The sequence below is a fragment of the Triturus cristatus genome, chromosome 8 (genome assembly GCF_964204655.1).
Source record: "Triturus cristatus chromosome 8, aTriCri1.1, whole genome shotgun sequence".
NCBI classification, from domain to species: domain Eukaryota; kingdom Metazoa; phylum Chordata; class Amphibia; order Caudata; family Salamandridae; genus Triturus; species Triturus cristatus.
Genome location: NC_140591.1, coordinates 1,044,133,740 through 1,044,153,636, shown reverse-complemented (window position 1 = coordinate 1,044,153,636; position 19,897 = coordinate 1,044,133,740). Strand labels below are relative to the sequence as shown.

General features: G+C 40.2%; 1 protein-coding gene across 2 annotated transcripts in view; it reads right to left on the bottom strand.

The window, feature by feature from the left end:
- Positions 1 to 19,897, bottom strand: part of LOC146805363 (neuroligin-4, X-linked) — a 791,723-nt gene that overhangs the window by 33,011 nt on the left and 738,815 nt on the right. For both annotated transcript variants that reach the window (XM_085622591.1, XM_085622592.1), the window contains exon 7: positions 4,899 to 5,688. In XM_085622591.1, the coding sequence (XP_085478717.1) occupies positions 4,899 to 5,688 (790 nt within the window). The remainder of the gene's footprint in view (positions 1 to 4,898; positions 5,689 to 19,897) is intronic.

Here is a 19,897-nt window from a genome sequence, read left to right as displayed (position 1 = left end):
AAGTAGAATGGCTACTCAAGTGGCAGAAAGCAGTAGCACCCCTGGCGTGACACAGAGTTTAGTTTGTGCTGATTTTACAGCACAAGACAAACTCCTAGTGCTAAAAAATCAGTGAGAGCAGAGCGACTTAACATACTCTGCAGTTGGATGAATTCCGCGGAGGCGGCAGAGTTTTCCAGTACTTCACTGAATTCCAGCGAGTAGAACTCTGTGAACTCCGTCCAGTCCAGTCCTTCTTGCCATAAGTACGAGTGCTGGAGGGGACATACCAGGGTCAGATGGGGTCCCAGTAGATGTTTGTAAATCTGAGGGGTATTATGGGGTCTTGTTTTGACTAGGGTACCCAATGCATCTGTTGTGAGTTCAATTGCCTGCTCCTGGGCTAATTCAACTGTATTCCCCAATTTTTAAAAGGGGAACAAATCTGCCCCAAAATGTTATTGGCGTAATTCCCTCCTAGATTCTTCAGCTAAACTGATGGGAAAGGTCCTTACAAAGACAGTAGAACTGGGCTGGAAGTAATTCCATCAAATCCGAGACACAATACAGGTTTAGAAGAGGGTAGGGGACTGTAGAGCAATGTGTAAACCTTGAACTACTTATAGGGAAGTACACTAATGCTAAAACTGGGTCTCTCTATTCATGCTTAATCAACCTATGCAGCGCCTATGATCTGGTGGACCACTGAATACTCTGATCTACTTTGATCTCTCTAGGTGCCCCGGGGAATATTATTAGCTTCCTTGCAAACGTATATGAACACCTACTGACTATAGTGTTGTATGGCCCCAATGGGGAATGGTCCCATGTTTTTAAAATCAATATGGGTATCAGACAAGGGTGCATACGGACACCATTCTTGTTTTCAGTCCTCATTAATGGGGTGGATGACACCCTACATACTTTTCAGGCCGATGCGCCTATTGTCGATGGCCGTTCGATGCCAATACTAGTGTATGCTGATGATGCCGTCCTGTTATCCAGGCGACCGGTCAGACTACAAAGATTAATGGATTTTTTGGGGTATTTCATGGCATCTAGGAGAATAGAAATAAACAAGGAAAAACATTCACAATGGTCTGCGGGAAAAAAGTGAACAAGTGCAGGATCTTTTATTTTGAGGGTTCTCCAATTGCCAGTGTAAAATCTTTTTGTTATCTGGGGATTTTATTTTCTAACATTGGATCATGTGTGCAACACGTTTCAAATACGCAGTTGAATTGAGTCAAATATGTGTGAGAGTATTTAGGTTCTCCCATGAAATCAGTAGTCTACCAGCTAAGGAGATGATTGAAATATACAAAGCTAGAGGTGTATCAACTGCTAATTATGTGGAGGGCTATGGGGTTATGCACCAAGTAAATCCATTCAGACAGAGGTGACTTGTTTCCTCAAACGTTTGTTGTGTGTACCTAGTTCTATGTCATCTTTTATAGCTCAGAAGGAAACTGGCCTGCACTATATGGAGGACACTTTAGCTTTAAAACCCTTATTATTATGGCAGTCTATTTTGGTTAAAACCGAAACCAGTTTTAAAAGTCTATCATCCTAGATGGCCGCTTTAGACCATGCTCTTAAGATTTCCTGGTTGTCTCATATAAATGATTCTTTTAGTATATTATTTGCTCTATCTGTTTTGAGTGACCCCGAAAGTATCCTTTTAATGAGAAAAGTGTTAGTTAAGGCCTCTTTTATGAATTATAGACTGGAGCGAAGACTGTGTGAAGAATCCAGGAAGCAAACAATTATGACATATTTATTGAATGCTTTGCCAGATGGCTGCCAATCATACCTGATCTGGGTAGCCAATAGCCAGCACCAGACTGCAGCTGAGCACCGTTCATCACTTGGTTGCCTTTCTTGATATGAATAAATGTCCTGCAAGTAATACCCCCTGTCCCGGTGATGGTGTTTCGACACAAGCATGCAGCACTTTATTTTATTTTGTGTTTTTTTAGGCTGGTCTGAGAAGGCGTTACTTAAAACCAAGTTTTATTGTACAAAATATCAAGGATGTCAACACTGCTGCTTGCCATATATTTGCCCTAGGGTATCCTTTTATATATTTTAGATCTGCAATTAATTTGTGGGGCACTATACACCTCAGGAAAAGCATTGTATTGTATGGCAAATTAACAGGGATGATTTCACTGTTTTGAATTTTTATTGTTTTTAAATGTTTATTTATTGGTGATTTATTTTATGATGTTTATGATATCAGTATTTGTGCCGAACAAAGAATTTGAATTGAACTGAGTTAAAAAGGGATCCTCTGACTAAGCTTTAGTCATAGTTTATTGGCCAGACGGTATTTCCTAGGAAAACACACTCATATTTGATCAGGCCAACATTGTCTTTGTTACCTTCTGGGATTTAAGTTTTTCCTTTTTCAGAAATGCAACAAATATTGAACAAATTTGTTTACAAAAAAAATGAACTAATCTCCACGTTTTTGTTTATATCTAGGCGCTTCACTGACCCATTGATGTACCAATACATAGCTTTCGGGGGGAAAAACCGCAGCACCACGCAATTTTAAGAGATATTTCAAAATCACAATCAGTAAAAAGCTTCTGTTCACAGGATGTATTACAATAAATTAAGAAAGATGAAAGGAAAAGAAGGAAAGAGGAGAATGTGGTAACAGGCTTGGCCAATAGGTTATTTTAAACCTTGTGTACATCAGCTTTTCAAGAATATCCAAATATCGTTTTTTCAGTTTATTTGTGTTTTTTCTACTTGCTGATTAAATTCAAATAGATCTTTAGAATAATTATATAGGAAGAATGGAACACGTTTTCTCCCACACACATATACGTAACTGAATGATTCCTGAAATTTCAATAGCCACAGCTGTCCTGTTTGGCTGCAATAAACGAAGCCATCCAGTTCTTTGGCAAAGTACATCGTGGCTCTGTGTTATGATGAACTAGCTACTTGAAATGCAACCACGCTTGAATCATTTGGCTAATAAGGGAATGTAATTGAAACAAATGACAAGTCAATGATATAATGTGTTCGTGGTTTTTTGTATGCGGTTTCAAGCAACATGTTCGGTGTTGCCTTACCATCACAGTTGTATTTCATTTCTCAGCTATATTTATCCATTATTTACATTTCTGTATACATTGTATTCCTGTCTAAAAAAATGTTACAGTGCTTGCTGGAGAGATCGTCGGTGGTGCAATGGTTATTGAATAGTTTAGGTACGTTTGTATGAATAGGTATTTTTTTCGCAGAGTTTTATGTAGCGCAAACTTACCCGAATCCAATAAGGGATCAGAGTGCTTTACATAGCACCGGTTATGTTACATTAGGACACACATTCATTCTTTGTTAGGCACGGGGAGATTAAGGGGCATATGTATCAAACGATTTTGTATTCGCAAACGCTGCGATTCGCAAAAAAACTGCGTTTGCGAATACAAAATCGCAAAATGAGATGTATGAGCCATTTTCGCATCGCATTATTAAGGATCGCTAATCTTGCGATTCCTTAATTTTGCGTAAGCATTTAAGGAATCGCAAAATGCGATTCCTTAAATGCTATGTAACACGCACCCAAGTTGTGCGATTCCTCCTTAAGAAATCGCAAATTACCACCAACTTCAAGTTGGTGGTAATTTGCGATTTCTTTGAAAAATGCACTTTTTGGCATTTTTCAAAGTGCCATATGCGCACACATGCTAATTTCAGGGGTGCATCAGGGTGTCATCATGACACCCTTGCACCTTTGAAATTATTCTCAATTTGCGATTAGCAAACTGCGATTCGCAAATTGAGAATGACTTCCCATTCATTGCTATGGGCCTCCTGGCCCATAGGAATGAATGGGAAGGTATTCCTTAATTGCGATTTCGCAATTTGCTAAGCGCAATTAAGGAATATTAAGAATTCGCAAAATATGTGCGAATTTTTAAATACATCCCATTTTGCAATTCTCAAATAGCGATTCTCAAAAAATCGCTATTTGAGATACGCGGATGGAGATTTTGATACATATGCCCCCAGGTGATTTGCCAGAGCCACAGGATGTTCAGCGTCATTACCGAGACTCGAACCCAGTTCCCCAGGTCCAAGTTCGAGCGCCCTAGCCGTTAGGCCAACTCCAAAGACAAACCTGAAGAGACAGTATTGAAGCATTGATCATGGGCAGTGTCCTGAGATACTATTAAGGATCAATTACACTGATGCAGAATATTCATGGGTGATGATTCTTGTCGTGCAGTGGCAGTGCAAAAACGGTTACTGTTTTACGTTGTCCCGGGGGCGAGCATTGCAGAGCCATATCTACCAGCACCAAAACAGTCTGCTTAGTGACATGCAAATACACTTTTTCACAATAGTGCTAAGGTGTGTGTGTGATACCTACAATAGGTTTTCTACTGGAAAGGTATGTGCTGTACAGTGTGGCACAGATGCAAAATTGAAAACTATTCTCCTTGTTGGCATCTACCTTAAAGAAATATCATATTTTGGCAAAAATCCTGTCTATCAATTTTAATAGGAAGGGCTTTGTCCCCAAAAAATCAAAGGAGGCATCATGGCAACGACACTGTACACCCATGGGATGCTTCCTTGACACAAAGTAATGCAAACAGCGCAAAGCGCTACTGACATTAATTTTAGAAAACTTTCCAGCGCAAACAAAAGTTTTGCTCTGGAAATTAAATACTTTCTTTGTACTAGCATAATGTCTTGATAAATCTTTGTGAACTCTGTGAATACTCCACCACTTCTTCAAACCTCACCTCAACCGAAGTCTGATAGTTTGTGATTACCCCATGTGAGCCAGTTGATATACCGTTCAGAAAAAGCAGAAGATGGAAATTGCAAACATAATAATGTAATTATTACTTCAGCTGGCGGTATGATAGCGAACAAGAAAAACAACCTACCCAGTTTTGGCGAAGTTTGTCCAGTAGGTCATCACCACTGCACTGAGCATGACATCATTCCTGGAGAAGTTGCAGTTGAACAGCTCAGTGGGTCCTATCATCGGGATGCCAAAAACATAAGGAACCTCGTCACCATGTGCAGAGTCGGCCCAGGTTGGTTTCATCTCACTTTGACAATGGTGATAAAAAGCATAAAAATATGTTGGCGAGCCATACTGGGCATGCAACTCAGCAGTTGCAACAGCAGGTGCAACCCACTGATGGTCAGTGAACAGGGCTACTAATGTCTTCCTTCGTGTTTCAGGGTTCTCCTTATCTGCCCAATCAGTGTACATAAACTTTATAGTCTCCCGAAATGTATCCTTGCCCTCTGTGTATCCATACAGGTTGTCGACAAAGTTGGAGACAGAAAAGTCAAAGTCATTTGGTGAGACACCATCTTCATTGTCCACAATGCCATCCACAAACTTTAAGCCTTCTCCCTGATTCACACCAAGCATTATATCATAATTAAGAAATTCCCCCTGTTCCATTAAAATCTGAGGGTCATCCGGAATAACGTCACCATCGATCACTGGCCCGAATGCAATGTGATATGTGGCTGGGGTGATGGTCTGCTGGATGAGCTCTTTGTAGTTCTTATCTCGAAGACATTCAACCACATCAATGGTATCTTGCATGTCGCAGCCGACTTTGTCTGCTAATATCCGTGTGTATTTGCCAGGCTGGTAATTCACAGCCCAGCTGGACAAGGCCGTTCCACTTTGTATGATAGCTTTTTGAAATAGACCTGTGGGTGCAAATTGGAAAAATACAAGAAGAGAATCAAAATACGCAGATGAAAAAAAACACAGCTCATAAAGATGAGCTCTGTTAGGCATACAATACACTTTCGTATTTCTGAGCTCCAGACATATTTAATTTACCCATTGCTTATATTTTCCTTCCAACAAATGATGTGTGTTGACAATATAATTGTTTTTTCAGTGTTGTAATTGTAAGAAGTTGGTTCGAAATACCTAAAAAGCACCCATAGGTAACAATATTTAACACACCCCAGTTAATGTTATATATTTCTAGATTTCCTTTGCAATAAAGTAGTGTCATCATAATTGTTGCACTACTATGTTCAGGTAACTATATTGCATTATATTAAGATGGTTAAAAGGCAGTTGTCACTTGCACTTGCTCTTATGCCTCACAGTAGGCATGCACCAAAGTGTTTAAATATGGTTAGATACAATACATGTTCACCTTAAAGTATTAGAAAATACAGGAAGTTAGCATCAGACACACAGCTGAAAAGTCACAGATAACTGACAGACTTTGGGGTTCTCTTGAATCACTTTAACTGTGATTCAGAATTAAGGAGGGATTGATAACTATGTTGCTTGGTTGCCTGTTAGTTTGAAATAAGGGTGTGTAGTAACACGCAGGGTGAGATCTACAGATTCAGAAGAGAAATGAAAGAACAAACCCCCCATATGTTTAGGTGGAAGTAGTCTGAGTTCCTTCACACTTTCTTTTCAATAAAGATGGTGTTAGAAGCATCAACCATCTTAGGAAGGCTTTTGCAGAAGCAGCAGCTTCACAACAAGATGTGGATGGGGTGTTAATACGAATGGGAAGAGAGAATGTTCTGGAAAGGAGAGGCAGGAGAGACCATCACAAGAAACAACTGTGAGTGGGAAAGAAGAAAGAGATTTTTTTTCTAGAGAAAGAGAATGTTAATTTAGAAAGAATTAAAGAACGAAATGGAAATAATTGAAGCAGTGGTAATACAGCTCGACAACTCTAGAAAAATAGCCGAAGAGACAATATATTTGCCACTTGCACAAATGTACGAAATGTGAAAAGGTTCACTGTGAATTTCCTATATGTGACAAAAATTCGGACCCTCCTTTCACCTCATACTATTACCAGTGCTGTTGTACAATTACTCAGACTTTTAAAATCCATATTTTGTACAGTGAGAACAGAATACTTCTGTTTATATACAGCAACATCTTACAGGAACATTTATCTTGTTGTACAGTACATCATTTCCTTTCTTCCTTACACTTCTTTTTTGCATCATTTCACTTTCATTGTTTCATACAGCCCATCGAAATGAACGGAATGAACCAACTGATGCAGCCCACTGATCTCCATCTGCCACCGTCCAGGGAGTATGACCGCCATCTGCCCAATATGGCGATCCACTTAGCTGATGTGTGTTGTTTTTTTCAGTGGAAATCTTTCTTACTTTCATATTGATAGACGTCATTGGTAAAGTTTAAATATGAATCATATATATGAAGAGATAACTGAGTATTTTCTACCTGATGTGTGGAATAGTTCTCCCAGGAAGTGCAGAATCTTTAGAAATAAACATTAAAAACATGTGAAAAGTGATTTCAAAAATAAAAAGAATTCAACTAGTGCCTTCCTATAAATTGTAAGAGGAATGCGATCTGAAGTTGCTGTTAGGTGTCATGTCATATAATACAGTAATAAATATATCAATCCAATAAAAACATAAGCAAGGAACATTCTGGAAAGGTGCACCATGTATTACCAGCACTTGCTGCTCAGATTTGCTTTACTGGAAATGGAACTGGCCGTAAGGTCCCACTTCTCAGTCTGCTTTATTTTGGCACAGTCTGTTCCTTGTGTTCTGTTTCTGTCGACGTGCTCAGCTAGTACCTGCAGCAATCTCAGTAGGCTCACACAATGCTAAAGTAAAGCTTAATTGTCAACAGCAGTTATCGTTACCACATCGCCATTTGTATATATCTCCTCTTTTACAGGTTTCAGACCATAGATATAAAATTTTGCACGTGCAATTATGTGTTCATGAAATAGATATATATAAAACCTAGGGTGTAGAAAAGGAGTGTAAGTTAGAGAGAGGGTGTGCTTGTTAACCCTGTACCAAACGCCTTGCAAAATGTTTGCACTGACCCTGTACATACATGTTGGGGGATTCTCCCATGACATTTCTTGCACTTGACTGTGATGAACATAGACACATCAAGAGAAACATTAAACATAAGTATTTCATCAGATATATCTCCATACATGGAAAGAGCATCTCATCAGATAGATATCTATACGAGATTTGTATTCCTTAGAACATTGAGTGCATGTTTTTTTCCAAAATGCTAACAATGTTTTTACTTACTGACATTGATGCAGCAAAACACAACTCTGCACCTGGGTTGCAAGTTTTCCTTTTCAGCAAATTCCCTCCTACAATGTGAAGCCATTTCATATTGTGGATGGGACTACTTAATTCTGTGTAATTTTTGTGCTGTTTGCTATTCCTGCTTTTATTGTCCAACCCTTGTTTTAAAATTGTTTAGAGCATAATGCTGGTGGATTCCACTTAAGGAGTCAAAATTTTCATATCTACCCGTGTTTCATGTTGGAATGTTATAATGTTGAAATTTGGCTACAGACAGTTTCATATGTCTCGAAGATATAATGTCATCAATTCTTTAAAATAGTACAATAAGAAGTATTGAGAGATTGAGCTTTTGGTCAGTCTCCAAACATTTGCTTTACTAAGTTTTAATGGTGTGCTATTATTTGGTTAGTTGTCTGTCAAGCCCATAGCATTTCTACAATGGTCACAATATTCCATTTTATATTTACAATTAGTATTGGTGATGGGACTCAAAGTAGTTATTTGGTTATACTGCTGATGTTACAGATATTTTAACTGAAGTTATGCCAATCATACAGGCACAATGATTTTACTCAAATTGCAGTTGGTCTTTCAATTGTTTTAATTTGCTCTCATAAAAAATTTGGAACAAGTATGGGTTTATGCACACATACAATCTCCTAAGAATGCAATTGCAAAGTCAATAAGTTTTGATTATAAGTGAAAATGCAAGCCAGTCCTCGTGGCAATGTCAATTCTTGTTTAATACTGTTAACTGACTGATGCGTGGATATTTGATACTGCATTGCAAAAATTGTTCATGTACCTTATATTGTTCATGTTTTATTTCTTAATAGCAATAGTTAGCATCTTGATTATGGTCTCCTTTGGTCATATTGTCATGGATCACTCCACATTTTGTCCATATCAATTTTCAATGTATTATAATAAATGTAGATAGTCATGAGATCTACATACATATAAACAGAAGAAAAAAAATCACAAGAAATAGAGAACAGTAATAATTTTCTTTCAGTAAAAATGTAAACAAAATTCAACATTTTTGAAAATTCCATAACATGTTATTTTCTTTTCTAGAAAAATCGTAAATTGACGATACATGTCAATGATGGACCTGATTGACAAAGGTAAACTTTCACTTTTTTGTAAGTTTATGATTGTTTGCTATTCACTAAGGTGTTTTACTAGTAGTATGTTTACCACTGTGGACACATCATAAATATCTGTGTGTACATTTTCCAACCTTCATATATTATAAAAAATGTATCTATACTTTAGGTTTGGCATTAAACTGCATGATGCAGGAACAAGACTGAATAATTTTATTTCAATAATGTGGAAAAAAAGTGGCATAAATACAACTTTTTGGCCCTTTGGATATGTAGCAGCCAAATGGTGGCCAGTAATTGCAGTCTTTGAGTGACTGGAACTGACCTGGCCAAGAGATGTGATCATGTTAATGAATAGAGGGCATGCGAGTTTATGATTTTGTTTGGTTATTATACGGTTATCTTGATAAATCTGAAAATTCATAGATCTAAAGCGGAGGTAGGTTTTTGATGTAGGAATTTTCAAAGGGCTTGAAGAGGGAACTGGTGATTGATGTGATCACATCAGTAGACACTTTCATATGGACAGAGATCCTATTCAGCTGGGAGCTTAAAGTCAGTTTCTGACAGTTGGCATGGTTCCTCTGATAAATTTGTCACAGTCATGTGCCAGCAATAGAATGCTCTGGGCAGTTTATGGCTATATTATGCAGGTAGTAAGATAAAGAGGACATATCATATTCCAAACATCCTGAAGGACCCCTTTGATTGTAGGTATAGCTTTCTGGTGACATAGTCAGTCAGAGGTATCAGATCCTCACCAACCTCTATTTCGGCATGAATTTTACTTTGAGGACAATTTTACGCCAGATGTATTAGTTAATACATGTATCATCCTTCTGATAATTTGTATGAGCATTCAGAGAGACAATAGATAGATTGATACTTGAAAACAGACGTTCCAGCATAATTAAGCATTAAAAATCACAAATAAGGAGTTATATCTTTATTAATATCAATATTTCTCTACAGCTTAAAAACATTTACCAACAGCTAATACGGGGTAATAGTGTTACAGTAAACACATTTTAATATTACAGTTTAAAATAAACAGCTATAGTACTTATTATCTATCAGCTATTTTAATTAAGGGGAACTCTACGATTTGCTTGTAACCAATTAGATGGTCCAGCATTAGTTTATTGTGCAACAGTTATTGGATTCAAAGCTATGTAAAATTCACAGTGCTAACAAATGATTAATTAAATAATTGAATGAAAAATGCATACATTGACAAAATCCAGTGCCTGGGACTAATCCATTCTAATTCCAAGACTATTTAGTCTGACTTATTTCACCCAGCTTGTTGGTTCTAGAACAGTTGTTTATTTGATAAGAATGAAAAAAATCTAGTAATATCTAAACAAGTTCTTAAAAATAATTATTGAAGTCATATCTAGGTGGGTGAATTCACTCCCTGGATGGAGATAAATGGCTGATTTATTTTTGTGAAACCAATTTCTTTGTGCTAATAAGTGTTGAGGATCTTTATTGGTCATTAAAAGAATGTTTTTTTGTTTTCCTGCAGAGTAGATTTTAGAGGCTCTCAATGTAGGATGATTCTGGTGTGACGTGGCTGAACACTGCTTGCAGACTATGACTCTGAGACTTTAGCTCCTCTACAAATTTGAGGAAACATATTTGCTTTAAGCACAAACTTAAGACTTGTGTTGTGTTTATATTTTTCATGTTACTCTAACTGCAAGTGTTCAAGATAACAACCCAAGTATGTCCAGGGTGTTCAACAGATATGCATAATAGCCTGTCTAGTTCTAGGATGCTCTTTTTGTATATGTAAGAATGTCACTTTCAATTCTTCAGCAACAAAATCATTGCTATTTACAATAACTTCACTCCACAAATGGACCAGACTGACCTCACCAAACACCTCAGAATCTTATTCAAAGACCAGTGCTAACCACATGTCCTTTCATCACCCAAGAATAAGCACCACCCCTTCCCCCGCCAGGCCTACTCCAGAGGACTGCAACCCATCAGCCCCTTGCTCACACCCATTCATCACATCGCACCACATCTGTAGGAGCTCAACTGGCTCCCCATTCTCAAACAAGCACAATTCAAACTTCTCACCCACATTTTGAAGACACTGACTCAGCATACCTCAGCAATCACATCAACTTTCACAAACATTCCAGACTCCACCCCTTGTCGTTATTCCTACTTGCACAAATCTCACATATATGGAAATCCAGATCAGACGGCCCAGACATCTCCTATATCACACCAAAAAGGTGGATCAACCTACCACTACACATTAGAACCTGTTCCTCACTTCTTGAATTCTGAAAGAAGCAGAAGACCTAACTTTTTGAGTAGTCCCACTAGGCCCTAGGTGTGGCTAGACTCACACCTGAACACGTTGGGGTATCCCCCACCCAGTACTATGCTCTAAAATGAATACACAAAGTATTACACCCGCTTCAGACAACCAAACGATTTTCTGTGTTAAACCCTCGCCTACTCAACTAGTGGTATTCTTCATTAATGGGTCTCATCCTGGCCCCTAAATACCAGGATGGCCTCAACTTTATTGCAGGGCACAGCCATATTCCAGGGAGGACCCTGTAGGATGAAATGATGTTTTCATGTATATATATTTATCTGATGAAATGCTGTTTTCAATGTGCACCTTTATGTGCATATGTGCATCACAGTCAAGTGCTAGAAATGTCATGGGAGAATCCTCCGACGTGTTTGTACAAGGTCTGTTCAATATTTTGCAAGACATTTATTATAGGGTTCGCCAAGCACACCCATAATGAAGTGGTCAATACAATAAATATTATCTCTTCATCACAAACATAGGTAAACTGCTGACACATGGGACCATCTGTGTTGCACATGCCACCTTTGAGTGTGACTATAACCTGACTACAAAGGCACTACATGCCATCTCCCCTGATATTTTTACTATCTAAACAACAGTGGTGTTGGTGCTTTGCTTTCCTAACCTTAATATCTGCACCGCATAAAATGAAGGATTCTCTTCCTCCAAATGTCTTCCTCTCCTCTCAGGTGCACTTTCACATTCTCTTATCTCTCTAACTTACACTCCTTTGGTTCACCCTCAATCTTATATATATATATATATTTCAGAAAAACGCAATTGCACAATCAAAATTTGAAATCTAGGGACTGAAACAGTAAAAGAAGAGATAAATACAAATGGCGAGGTGATAACGGATAACTTCTTTTGACAATAAGGCTTTACTTTAGCATTGTTTGAGCCCCTTGAAATTGCTGCAGGTAGAATGCTGAGCACATCAACAGAAACAGAACACAAGGAACAGGCTGTGAGAAAATAAAGCAGACTGAGGTGTGGGGCCTAATGAGCAGTTTCACTTCCAGTACAGTTGACCTGTGCGGCGAGTGCTGGTAATAAATGTTTCCTGCTGATGTTGTTTATTGAATTGATGTATTTATTACTCTTATTTTATTGTATTAAGTGACATGACATCCAACGGCAACTTCTATTCACATTCCTCTTACAATTTATTTGAAGGTACTCTGTTGGCACAAGTTCCGTTCCCTAACTGAGATAACATTTCTCCAATAATGTGGTCGACAACCACATAACTTTCATTTGACACCTTCTTGCATTAGAGGCTTTTATTCATGTCAAGACCACTTTACTAAGCACTATAGTCTACTCCTCTATTAATAAAAGCTTAATCTACCCATAAGTTACCCATAACGTTTACAATTTTGAGTGACCTGAGTGCAGTGATTTCTTCCACAACAGGATAAACCTCTATTGCACACCAACCTAGCCCACTCCAGACTTGACTTATCCTGGCCTATGTTTGAAGTCAAAGTAAAAAAAAAGCAATAGAGACATGTAAAAACTGACTTTTGAGAAGCCCCACAAGATCAGAGCACCTTATGGGGCCTCCCCAGAGTCACATGCCATTTTTCTTGAGGGCAATATACAATATGCTGAAGGATGAAGCACAGCAAATCCCTAGGTCTGCATACACCTAGGGAGGAGAGAAACAATACCGATCCTAATTCAAATAACTCGATTTACATGATTGAATGTCCTCACGCTACATTGGCATGACATCAAGGAAAATCAAGATAAAAATCCATGAGCACCAGAGCAATATTCATTGCAAACAGTCTTCAACCAAACTGACTGCATATTTTGTTGAGAAGGAACACATCGATACAAGTATAGAGGAAGTGATTCTGAGCAATAATCTGCCACAAAACTGTCAGACTGTGTACAACCGTGGGTATACAGGTTTGACACTCATAGACTAGGCCTCAATGATGATATTCCTAGTAATCAGCTCTATTCCATACCTTTATTGTGTCTGTGTACCTTTAACCTCAATATAGTAAACAATTCTTCCTTAGAATTCTGCCTAAAAGGTTCCCTGTGAGGTGAATTATTATTGGTGCATGACTCCTTCCGCTCCCTGCTTATGTGCGCTACTTTTAGCTACTACAGAGTAAGTTCCAAAAGTCGGAAAATAGAAGGAAATGCTCACCTCTGGTAATTGCTTTGGTCAAGAACAAACTTTTTTAATTGCATAAAATTGCCCTTCTCATTTTGCTATTAATTACCATCACAAATAAATAACAAGACATGTAAACACACTACATTGAAAACATGCATTTCCTACTGAAATGCTCACATCTGATAACTGCTTTTGTCGAGACAAAAATGTTTTTACATTGCATAAAATTGCCTTTCGCATTTTGCTATTAATCAAAATCACTAATAAATAACAATACTTGTAAACACATCACAATTAAACCATGGGTTTTTAACTGAATATATTATCCACTAGACCTCACCTTGGTCATATAATTGTTTTCTCTTGGTAAGAATTTGCCAAAGATTATAATGCACAAATATTTTTTATTCCAGGATCTGCCTCCACTATACAGACTCCATTTTCAGTGAACACAAACAATTCATGCAACAGGGACTCCTTGTCCCATGAGCGCGCGGGCCAGGCTGATGTATTGATGTCATTGTGACTAATCGTGCAAGCGCATGGAGACATTCTTGGTTCACAGCATGGGACTACTTATACCGGAGCTCCTCCATGGTAAAACAGAGGAGTCACTAGGAGAATGAGGCAACAATTGTTTCCATCCTATCTCTGGTTAGAGAGGTACTCCCATACTATAATATTTCTCTTTTTTTTCCTTGCTCACTACTCCTGGTGGGACCTAGATACGTTCATGCAACTATATTACCTGCATTGGCACAATATCTGTGTGTGACTACAGGGGCATTTCCCCTCTACTCCCATGTGGCAGAATTTTTTCCCCAAGTAGGGTAAGAACCAATGTGTCCAATAGGCACTCGACCACACAATGTCATGCTTGTTCTACAGTGTTTTGTCACAGTTTGTCCTCAGCTCACATGTATCTCAGACACCTGATCACACATCAAATAAGTGTTTTCTATTATCTTGTCACAGCATGCTTTCACTTACATTCGTTTTGAGTGTTAACTTGAGTTATGTTTTAGAGAACGAGAGCTTTAACAGTTCCCTCAATGAACACTGCATAATTTGCACAATTTATTTTCTAGAAACATATCATGTATGGAAGAGATTTTGTATCAAGAGAGGGTAATGTTAACCCTGCTTCTAGCCTAAATGCTTTTTCTTGTCTTCTATAGGTATCAAGACAAAAAGTACACACAGTTTGGCAAGTAGAACCTATCACTGTATGTTTTTAAGTTGTTTGTCTCACCTGATTACACAGGTTAACAAGAGGTAAAATCTAGGGCATCTTGTTAGTCTCGACGAAAGCCCTGGACCCAAGAGCCCTTCAAAATAGGATTGAAAAATGTTGACAATTAAATAGAGTAGAGGGCCATTATATACCTATCTTACCCCCTTATTTATTTGTAGACATACTTGAACAACCAATTTTAAAGGGATACCTAGGCTGTTCAAAGCATTTGTATCTTCTTCAAAAGACCCCAGTCGTGGGCATACATGTCCCACTTAGGGCAGTCCACTATCCCTCAAGCTGCATCCCAGTCCATTCTGACTGGACTGTTCACATTGGAGCAGGTTCAAGACAGATTTGTATATACAATCTGAGGTGGCATGGTATGCCAACAGAGATGGAGTGGGATGCAGCCCGAGTAATTAGCAGTGGCTGAGATTGAGTTAAGCATTCCATCCATCACTTGACTGTATACTTTAGTGTGTCAGCCTATGTGAGTCTGATATTCCCAGAAATTGGTCCAATGCACAATGTCATTGGAATCAAGCTATACCTGACTGATGAGCCTTAACTAGGGTGAATCCAGTCCTGGGTTGCATGTATTACAGTTCAGTGAGGACATGACTTCTCAATTCAGGCTGGATTGGTCCCAATAGAGCAGGGTACAGACTGATTTGCAAATGTCTGAGTCCAAACTGAGGTGGCATGTTGTGCTAAACAACAATGGACTGGAATGGGGCCCTGAGAAATTACCAGTGGCTGAGATTGATTCAAGTATTCCATCCATCAGTTTTTTGTATACTTGGAGGTTCGAGGCTCAAAGTGGGGGCTTTGATGAAGGCCTCACTTCCAGCCTTGGTGCTGTCAAGGAGTTCCCTGCCAGCATCTGTGGGGGGCACTAGCCCCGGGTGTTAGGCATCCTACTTCCACTCTCCTTCCCACAAGTTCTGGGGTGATAGCCCGAAACTGGCCTATCAGACCATGGTCTGTAGACTGAGGCTGACCAGATGACTGGCAAACCAGGACTTCCAAGGGGGAACCACCACCCCCTCAAAGGTGAAAATCTTTGTCTCTATCATGCAGGGGTGTGCATGGTACCGGTGTCTGGCACTTTACTTCTGGGACTGTGCAGGGAGCACCTCCAGGTCAAAAGTGGACTCACAAGGGCCAGTCTTGGGGTGCTCTGTTCTCAGAGCAGGCAACCCCTGATACACCAAGGCTCCCACTGAGGACTGTCTTCAGCGTCTGCCCCTCCATATGGACCTCTGTACTCTCCTTGTGGGAGTAAAACTCTAAGAAATCTAGGCTTTTGGGGAGCCCTTGTTGGCCACCCTTCTGAGCTCTTATAACACCGGTGTTGACTCATTTGCCTAGAATGCAGTCAATAGACAGCTGGGGACCTACTGTGACCTTCCTCTGGGCCCCTTCCACATCCCATTTCAAGGGTATCAGAGCCATAGGGTGGACAAACTCCGGCCCAAGTGCCTAGCTGACCCTACACACCTATCCCGCAGGTAATCCTCTTGAGAAATCAGCCTTTCCATTACCATGGTCTCGATATCACTGGTTGATACCTCCAAGAGCAGTGACAAATATCTCATCCACTGTGATCTGATAGAAGAGATGACTCTCACCCTCAAGTTCACAAACCTACCCTCTGAATCTCTCTCCCAACTAAATGGGACTTGGCCATGTTCTACCCTCTGCTCTGGGTTACTTCCCCCAAGACCACAATGGAAAACCCTGTGGAGTTCCCACCAGCTGGTGGTTTCTTGGGACAGACAGAGCCCCCCTGCTTGCATTCTAACTTGGAACTTTCAAAGCAATGGAGTTTGAAATGGGGCGCCCTCGGCCACCATAACCTCCCCCTTGTTTCTCAGAAGTTGCAAGAGAATCTTCCTCCCACCTTACTCTGGGACTTGTCTGTGCTATTCTGGATCTCTGCCTCACTCCGTTATTTGGAATCTGAACCACCCTACTTGGAGTCACTCTCAAGTACCTTCTTTTGCCAGCAGTCCACCTTCTTGGCAAGTTTACTGAAACTAGTGAGCTTGCTATTAATTAGGTGTTGTAGCTGCTCTGGGAAACAGCATCTGAACATGCACACTCTGAAAATCAAATGCTGCACCTCATTGTAATCCTTCACATCACTACCTTCACCGAACGATCTAGTGCCTTGCAAAAGGTAATCCCCATAATCTACTCAAGGCTGGTGGGGCAGCTTCTGGCTGTCTCTGAACCTCAACCTATACTCCTTAGGGGTGAGGCCATACTTCTTGATAAGTGCTTCCCTCAAGAGAGGATACATCACTCTGTCCACCTTCTCTAAGGCCAGTAGTGAATCTCTCCCTTCAATGGGAATGTACCTCCAGACATTGGTGCGCTAATCCCCTGTCATGAACCCTGTGAGTCTCTAGGGAAATCTCATCAGCCTTGACCCACTTGTTGAGGTCATCCCTCACAACAAAGTTAGGCATCAGATCCTTAGTGTGGGTACCCTCCTCTCTCGACTGGATAAAGGACCCCTAGTGTTGTTTGGCTTTCACATCCAGCTTCTTCAAACTAATTTTATGAGCCAATAATAGTTTATTTTCCTCTTAGCCCCTATTTATAGCGGCCTCCTCCTTGGGTGCCTCCAATTTCAACTTGGTCAGCTGCTGTTGAAACTCCCCCTCAGCACTCCTGTCCTCCATCTCGTGGGGGACAGGTTGTGGGAGAACACACTTCTCTCTTCACTGGTAGGGGACCTTGTGCCTGTGGACAAGTAGCCCTCCTCCTCCTGCTGTTGAAGCTCAGGGACTATAGCCAGACCATTTATATCCTCTTCCTCCAAGTACACCTCCTCAACCTCAGGGCCATCATCCTCTTGCTTCTCTGGTATGGCCTGCATCCTCTTAACCATCTCACATAATCTGAGGGTTATTTGGAGGTCCACTATGGTAGCCATCTTTCCAACAATGAGCCCTCTCTTCGTGCCGACATGCTGCAGCTCTACATTGCTGAGGTTGTCACTGTTGCTCAGCTCCAACTCCATTGCAGCAGACAGGATGACAGGTAAAGATTACATTTGGAACTAGGAAAAATGAACATTTCAGAAACTAAGAAGATTTTAGGAAAAATATCGAATTTGATGTCACATTATTTTGGGGATTTTTAGTTTTACACAAATCACTGAGTGGCACTGCATAAACACAAGTACTGGGTCTCAAGCTGAATACCAATATATGAAATTGGATTTTTGTTTGAGAGGGGTTGAATCCCCAATCGGGCAACAACCACAATCCTTGTCAGTGTGAACCACAAAAGTCACTAAATTAACCCGTGTTTAATCCTCTGGTAGCATTGCACAAAAGCAGTCAGGCTGAATTTAGAGGCAAAGTGTACCTTATTTATGCAGCACCCAGACAGTAATCAGTAATCAAGTGAAAATACAAAAAAGAAAGCTCCTTAACCAATGTAATAAAAAAGTACATTATAATAAATAAAATGAAACCAGAATGAATAAAAGACAATCAGTAGAGACGGGTAGATTTAATTTAAAAGTCTTTTGGTAAAAAATAGCTTTTAGAAACACAAAGCAGCAACTGCAGTTATCTGGTCAAGCTGGACTAGTACAAAGTCACAAGTTCAGGATGACTACGATGGAGTGCGCGTCGGATACAGGGACCAAGCTAGACATGTTGAGAATTATACCTTATATCCTTGATGCAAGGTTTTGCTTTGTTTTGTATCAGTTCCGATAAGAAATAGCGAGGGCTGCAATGCAAGGCCCTGTGTCGAGTTGCGCCATGCTTCATCAGTTCCAAAGAGGCTGACGATCAAAAGCTGCATTGCGCGGTCTTGTATAGTGTTGCGTTGTTTTTAATGAGGCTGCTGTTTAGGAGCTGTGAGGTATTGTGATGGAGGTCCTGCATCAAGTTGTGTCAGGCTGCGTGGGTTCTGATGAGGAGCTGCAAGGGCTGTGATGCAAGGTCCTGTGTTGAGTTGCATTACGCTGCGACCATTCCAGTGGAACCCACAATTAGGCAGGTAGGAGTGCACTCTGATGACAGCCTAGGGTCCAGGACTTAGGGGCATCTCTTAGGGATTAGGGCTTACTCTGGGCAGAGACCAGCAGAAGGGCTCAGGCAGGCCCAGTTTCAGCATGTCAGCTGGGCAGTTACAGAGAGGCCTGTGGAGTTTGTTCTGTCCCTCTAGCTCTGACAGAAGGTCAGTCAACTGACACTTGGAGTCATTCAGGTTAGGCTGGGATGAAGGTAAGCAGGTTCGATCTTTCTTCTCAGACAGCAAGGAAGTCCTCAAGCAGCAGGGCAGACCTCTGGTGGTAGGGCAGTTTTTGTGTAATGTCCACAGTTCCAGGAGTGTATGGAAGATTTGGCTCTGGAGGTCCAATGTTAATGCAAGGTGCCAGGCTTAGTGTGTGTTGGAACACACTGTCCTACTCCCATACCTGGTTCTACAAAGTTCTTCCTTTCCCCTTTCAAGGCTCCAAACATCTGAGGTAACAAAAGGCTGGTATCAGGTTCATTTATGTGTCCTAGAGGCAAGGCCTTACATGTTCAAAGGGGTCAGGCACAGCTCCACCACCAGCCATCCTGGCAGGATAGCCCATGCTGCCCACGCCTAGTCCACTTTGTGTCACTGTCTTGGAGGAATACACCAACCCCAATAGCCAACCATTCACAGTCAATGTGCCCCAAGACACTGGCAGAAGGCACACATGGTTAGGGCAAGAAAATGTGAATGTTCTAAAAGTGGATTTTTCAGAATTGTGACTTAAAATCTGATTGCAGCTTTAAAGAGGATGTTAAATCAAAATTAATTGGAGTGTAAACAGTATGTCCCTATCTGCTCCCAATTCAAAGTTATCATTTCTTAAATGTAATAAGGTAAGCCAGTGTTAGTCAATGGGAGGGTTTGGACTTAAACCAGTGAAACACAACTTTATATGTTTTTCACTCCCAGAACATGTAAAACTTAAGTACACATATCCTAGTTTTTAA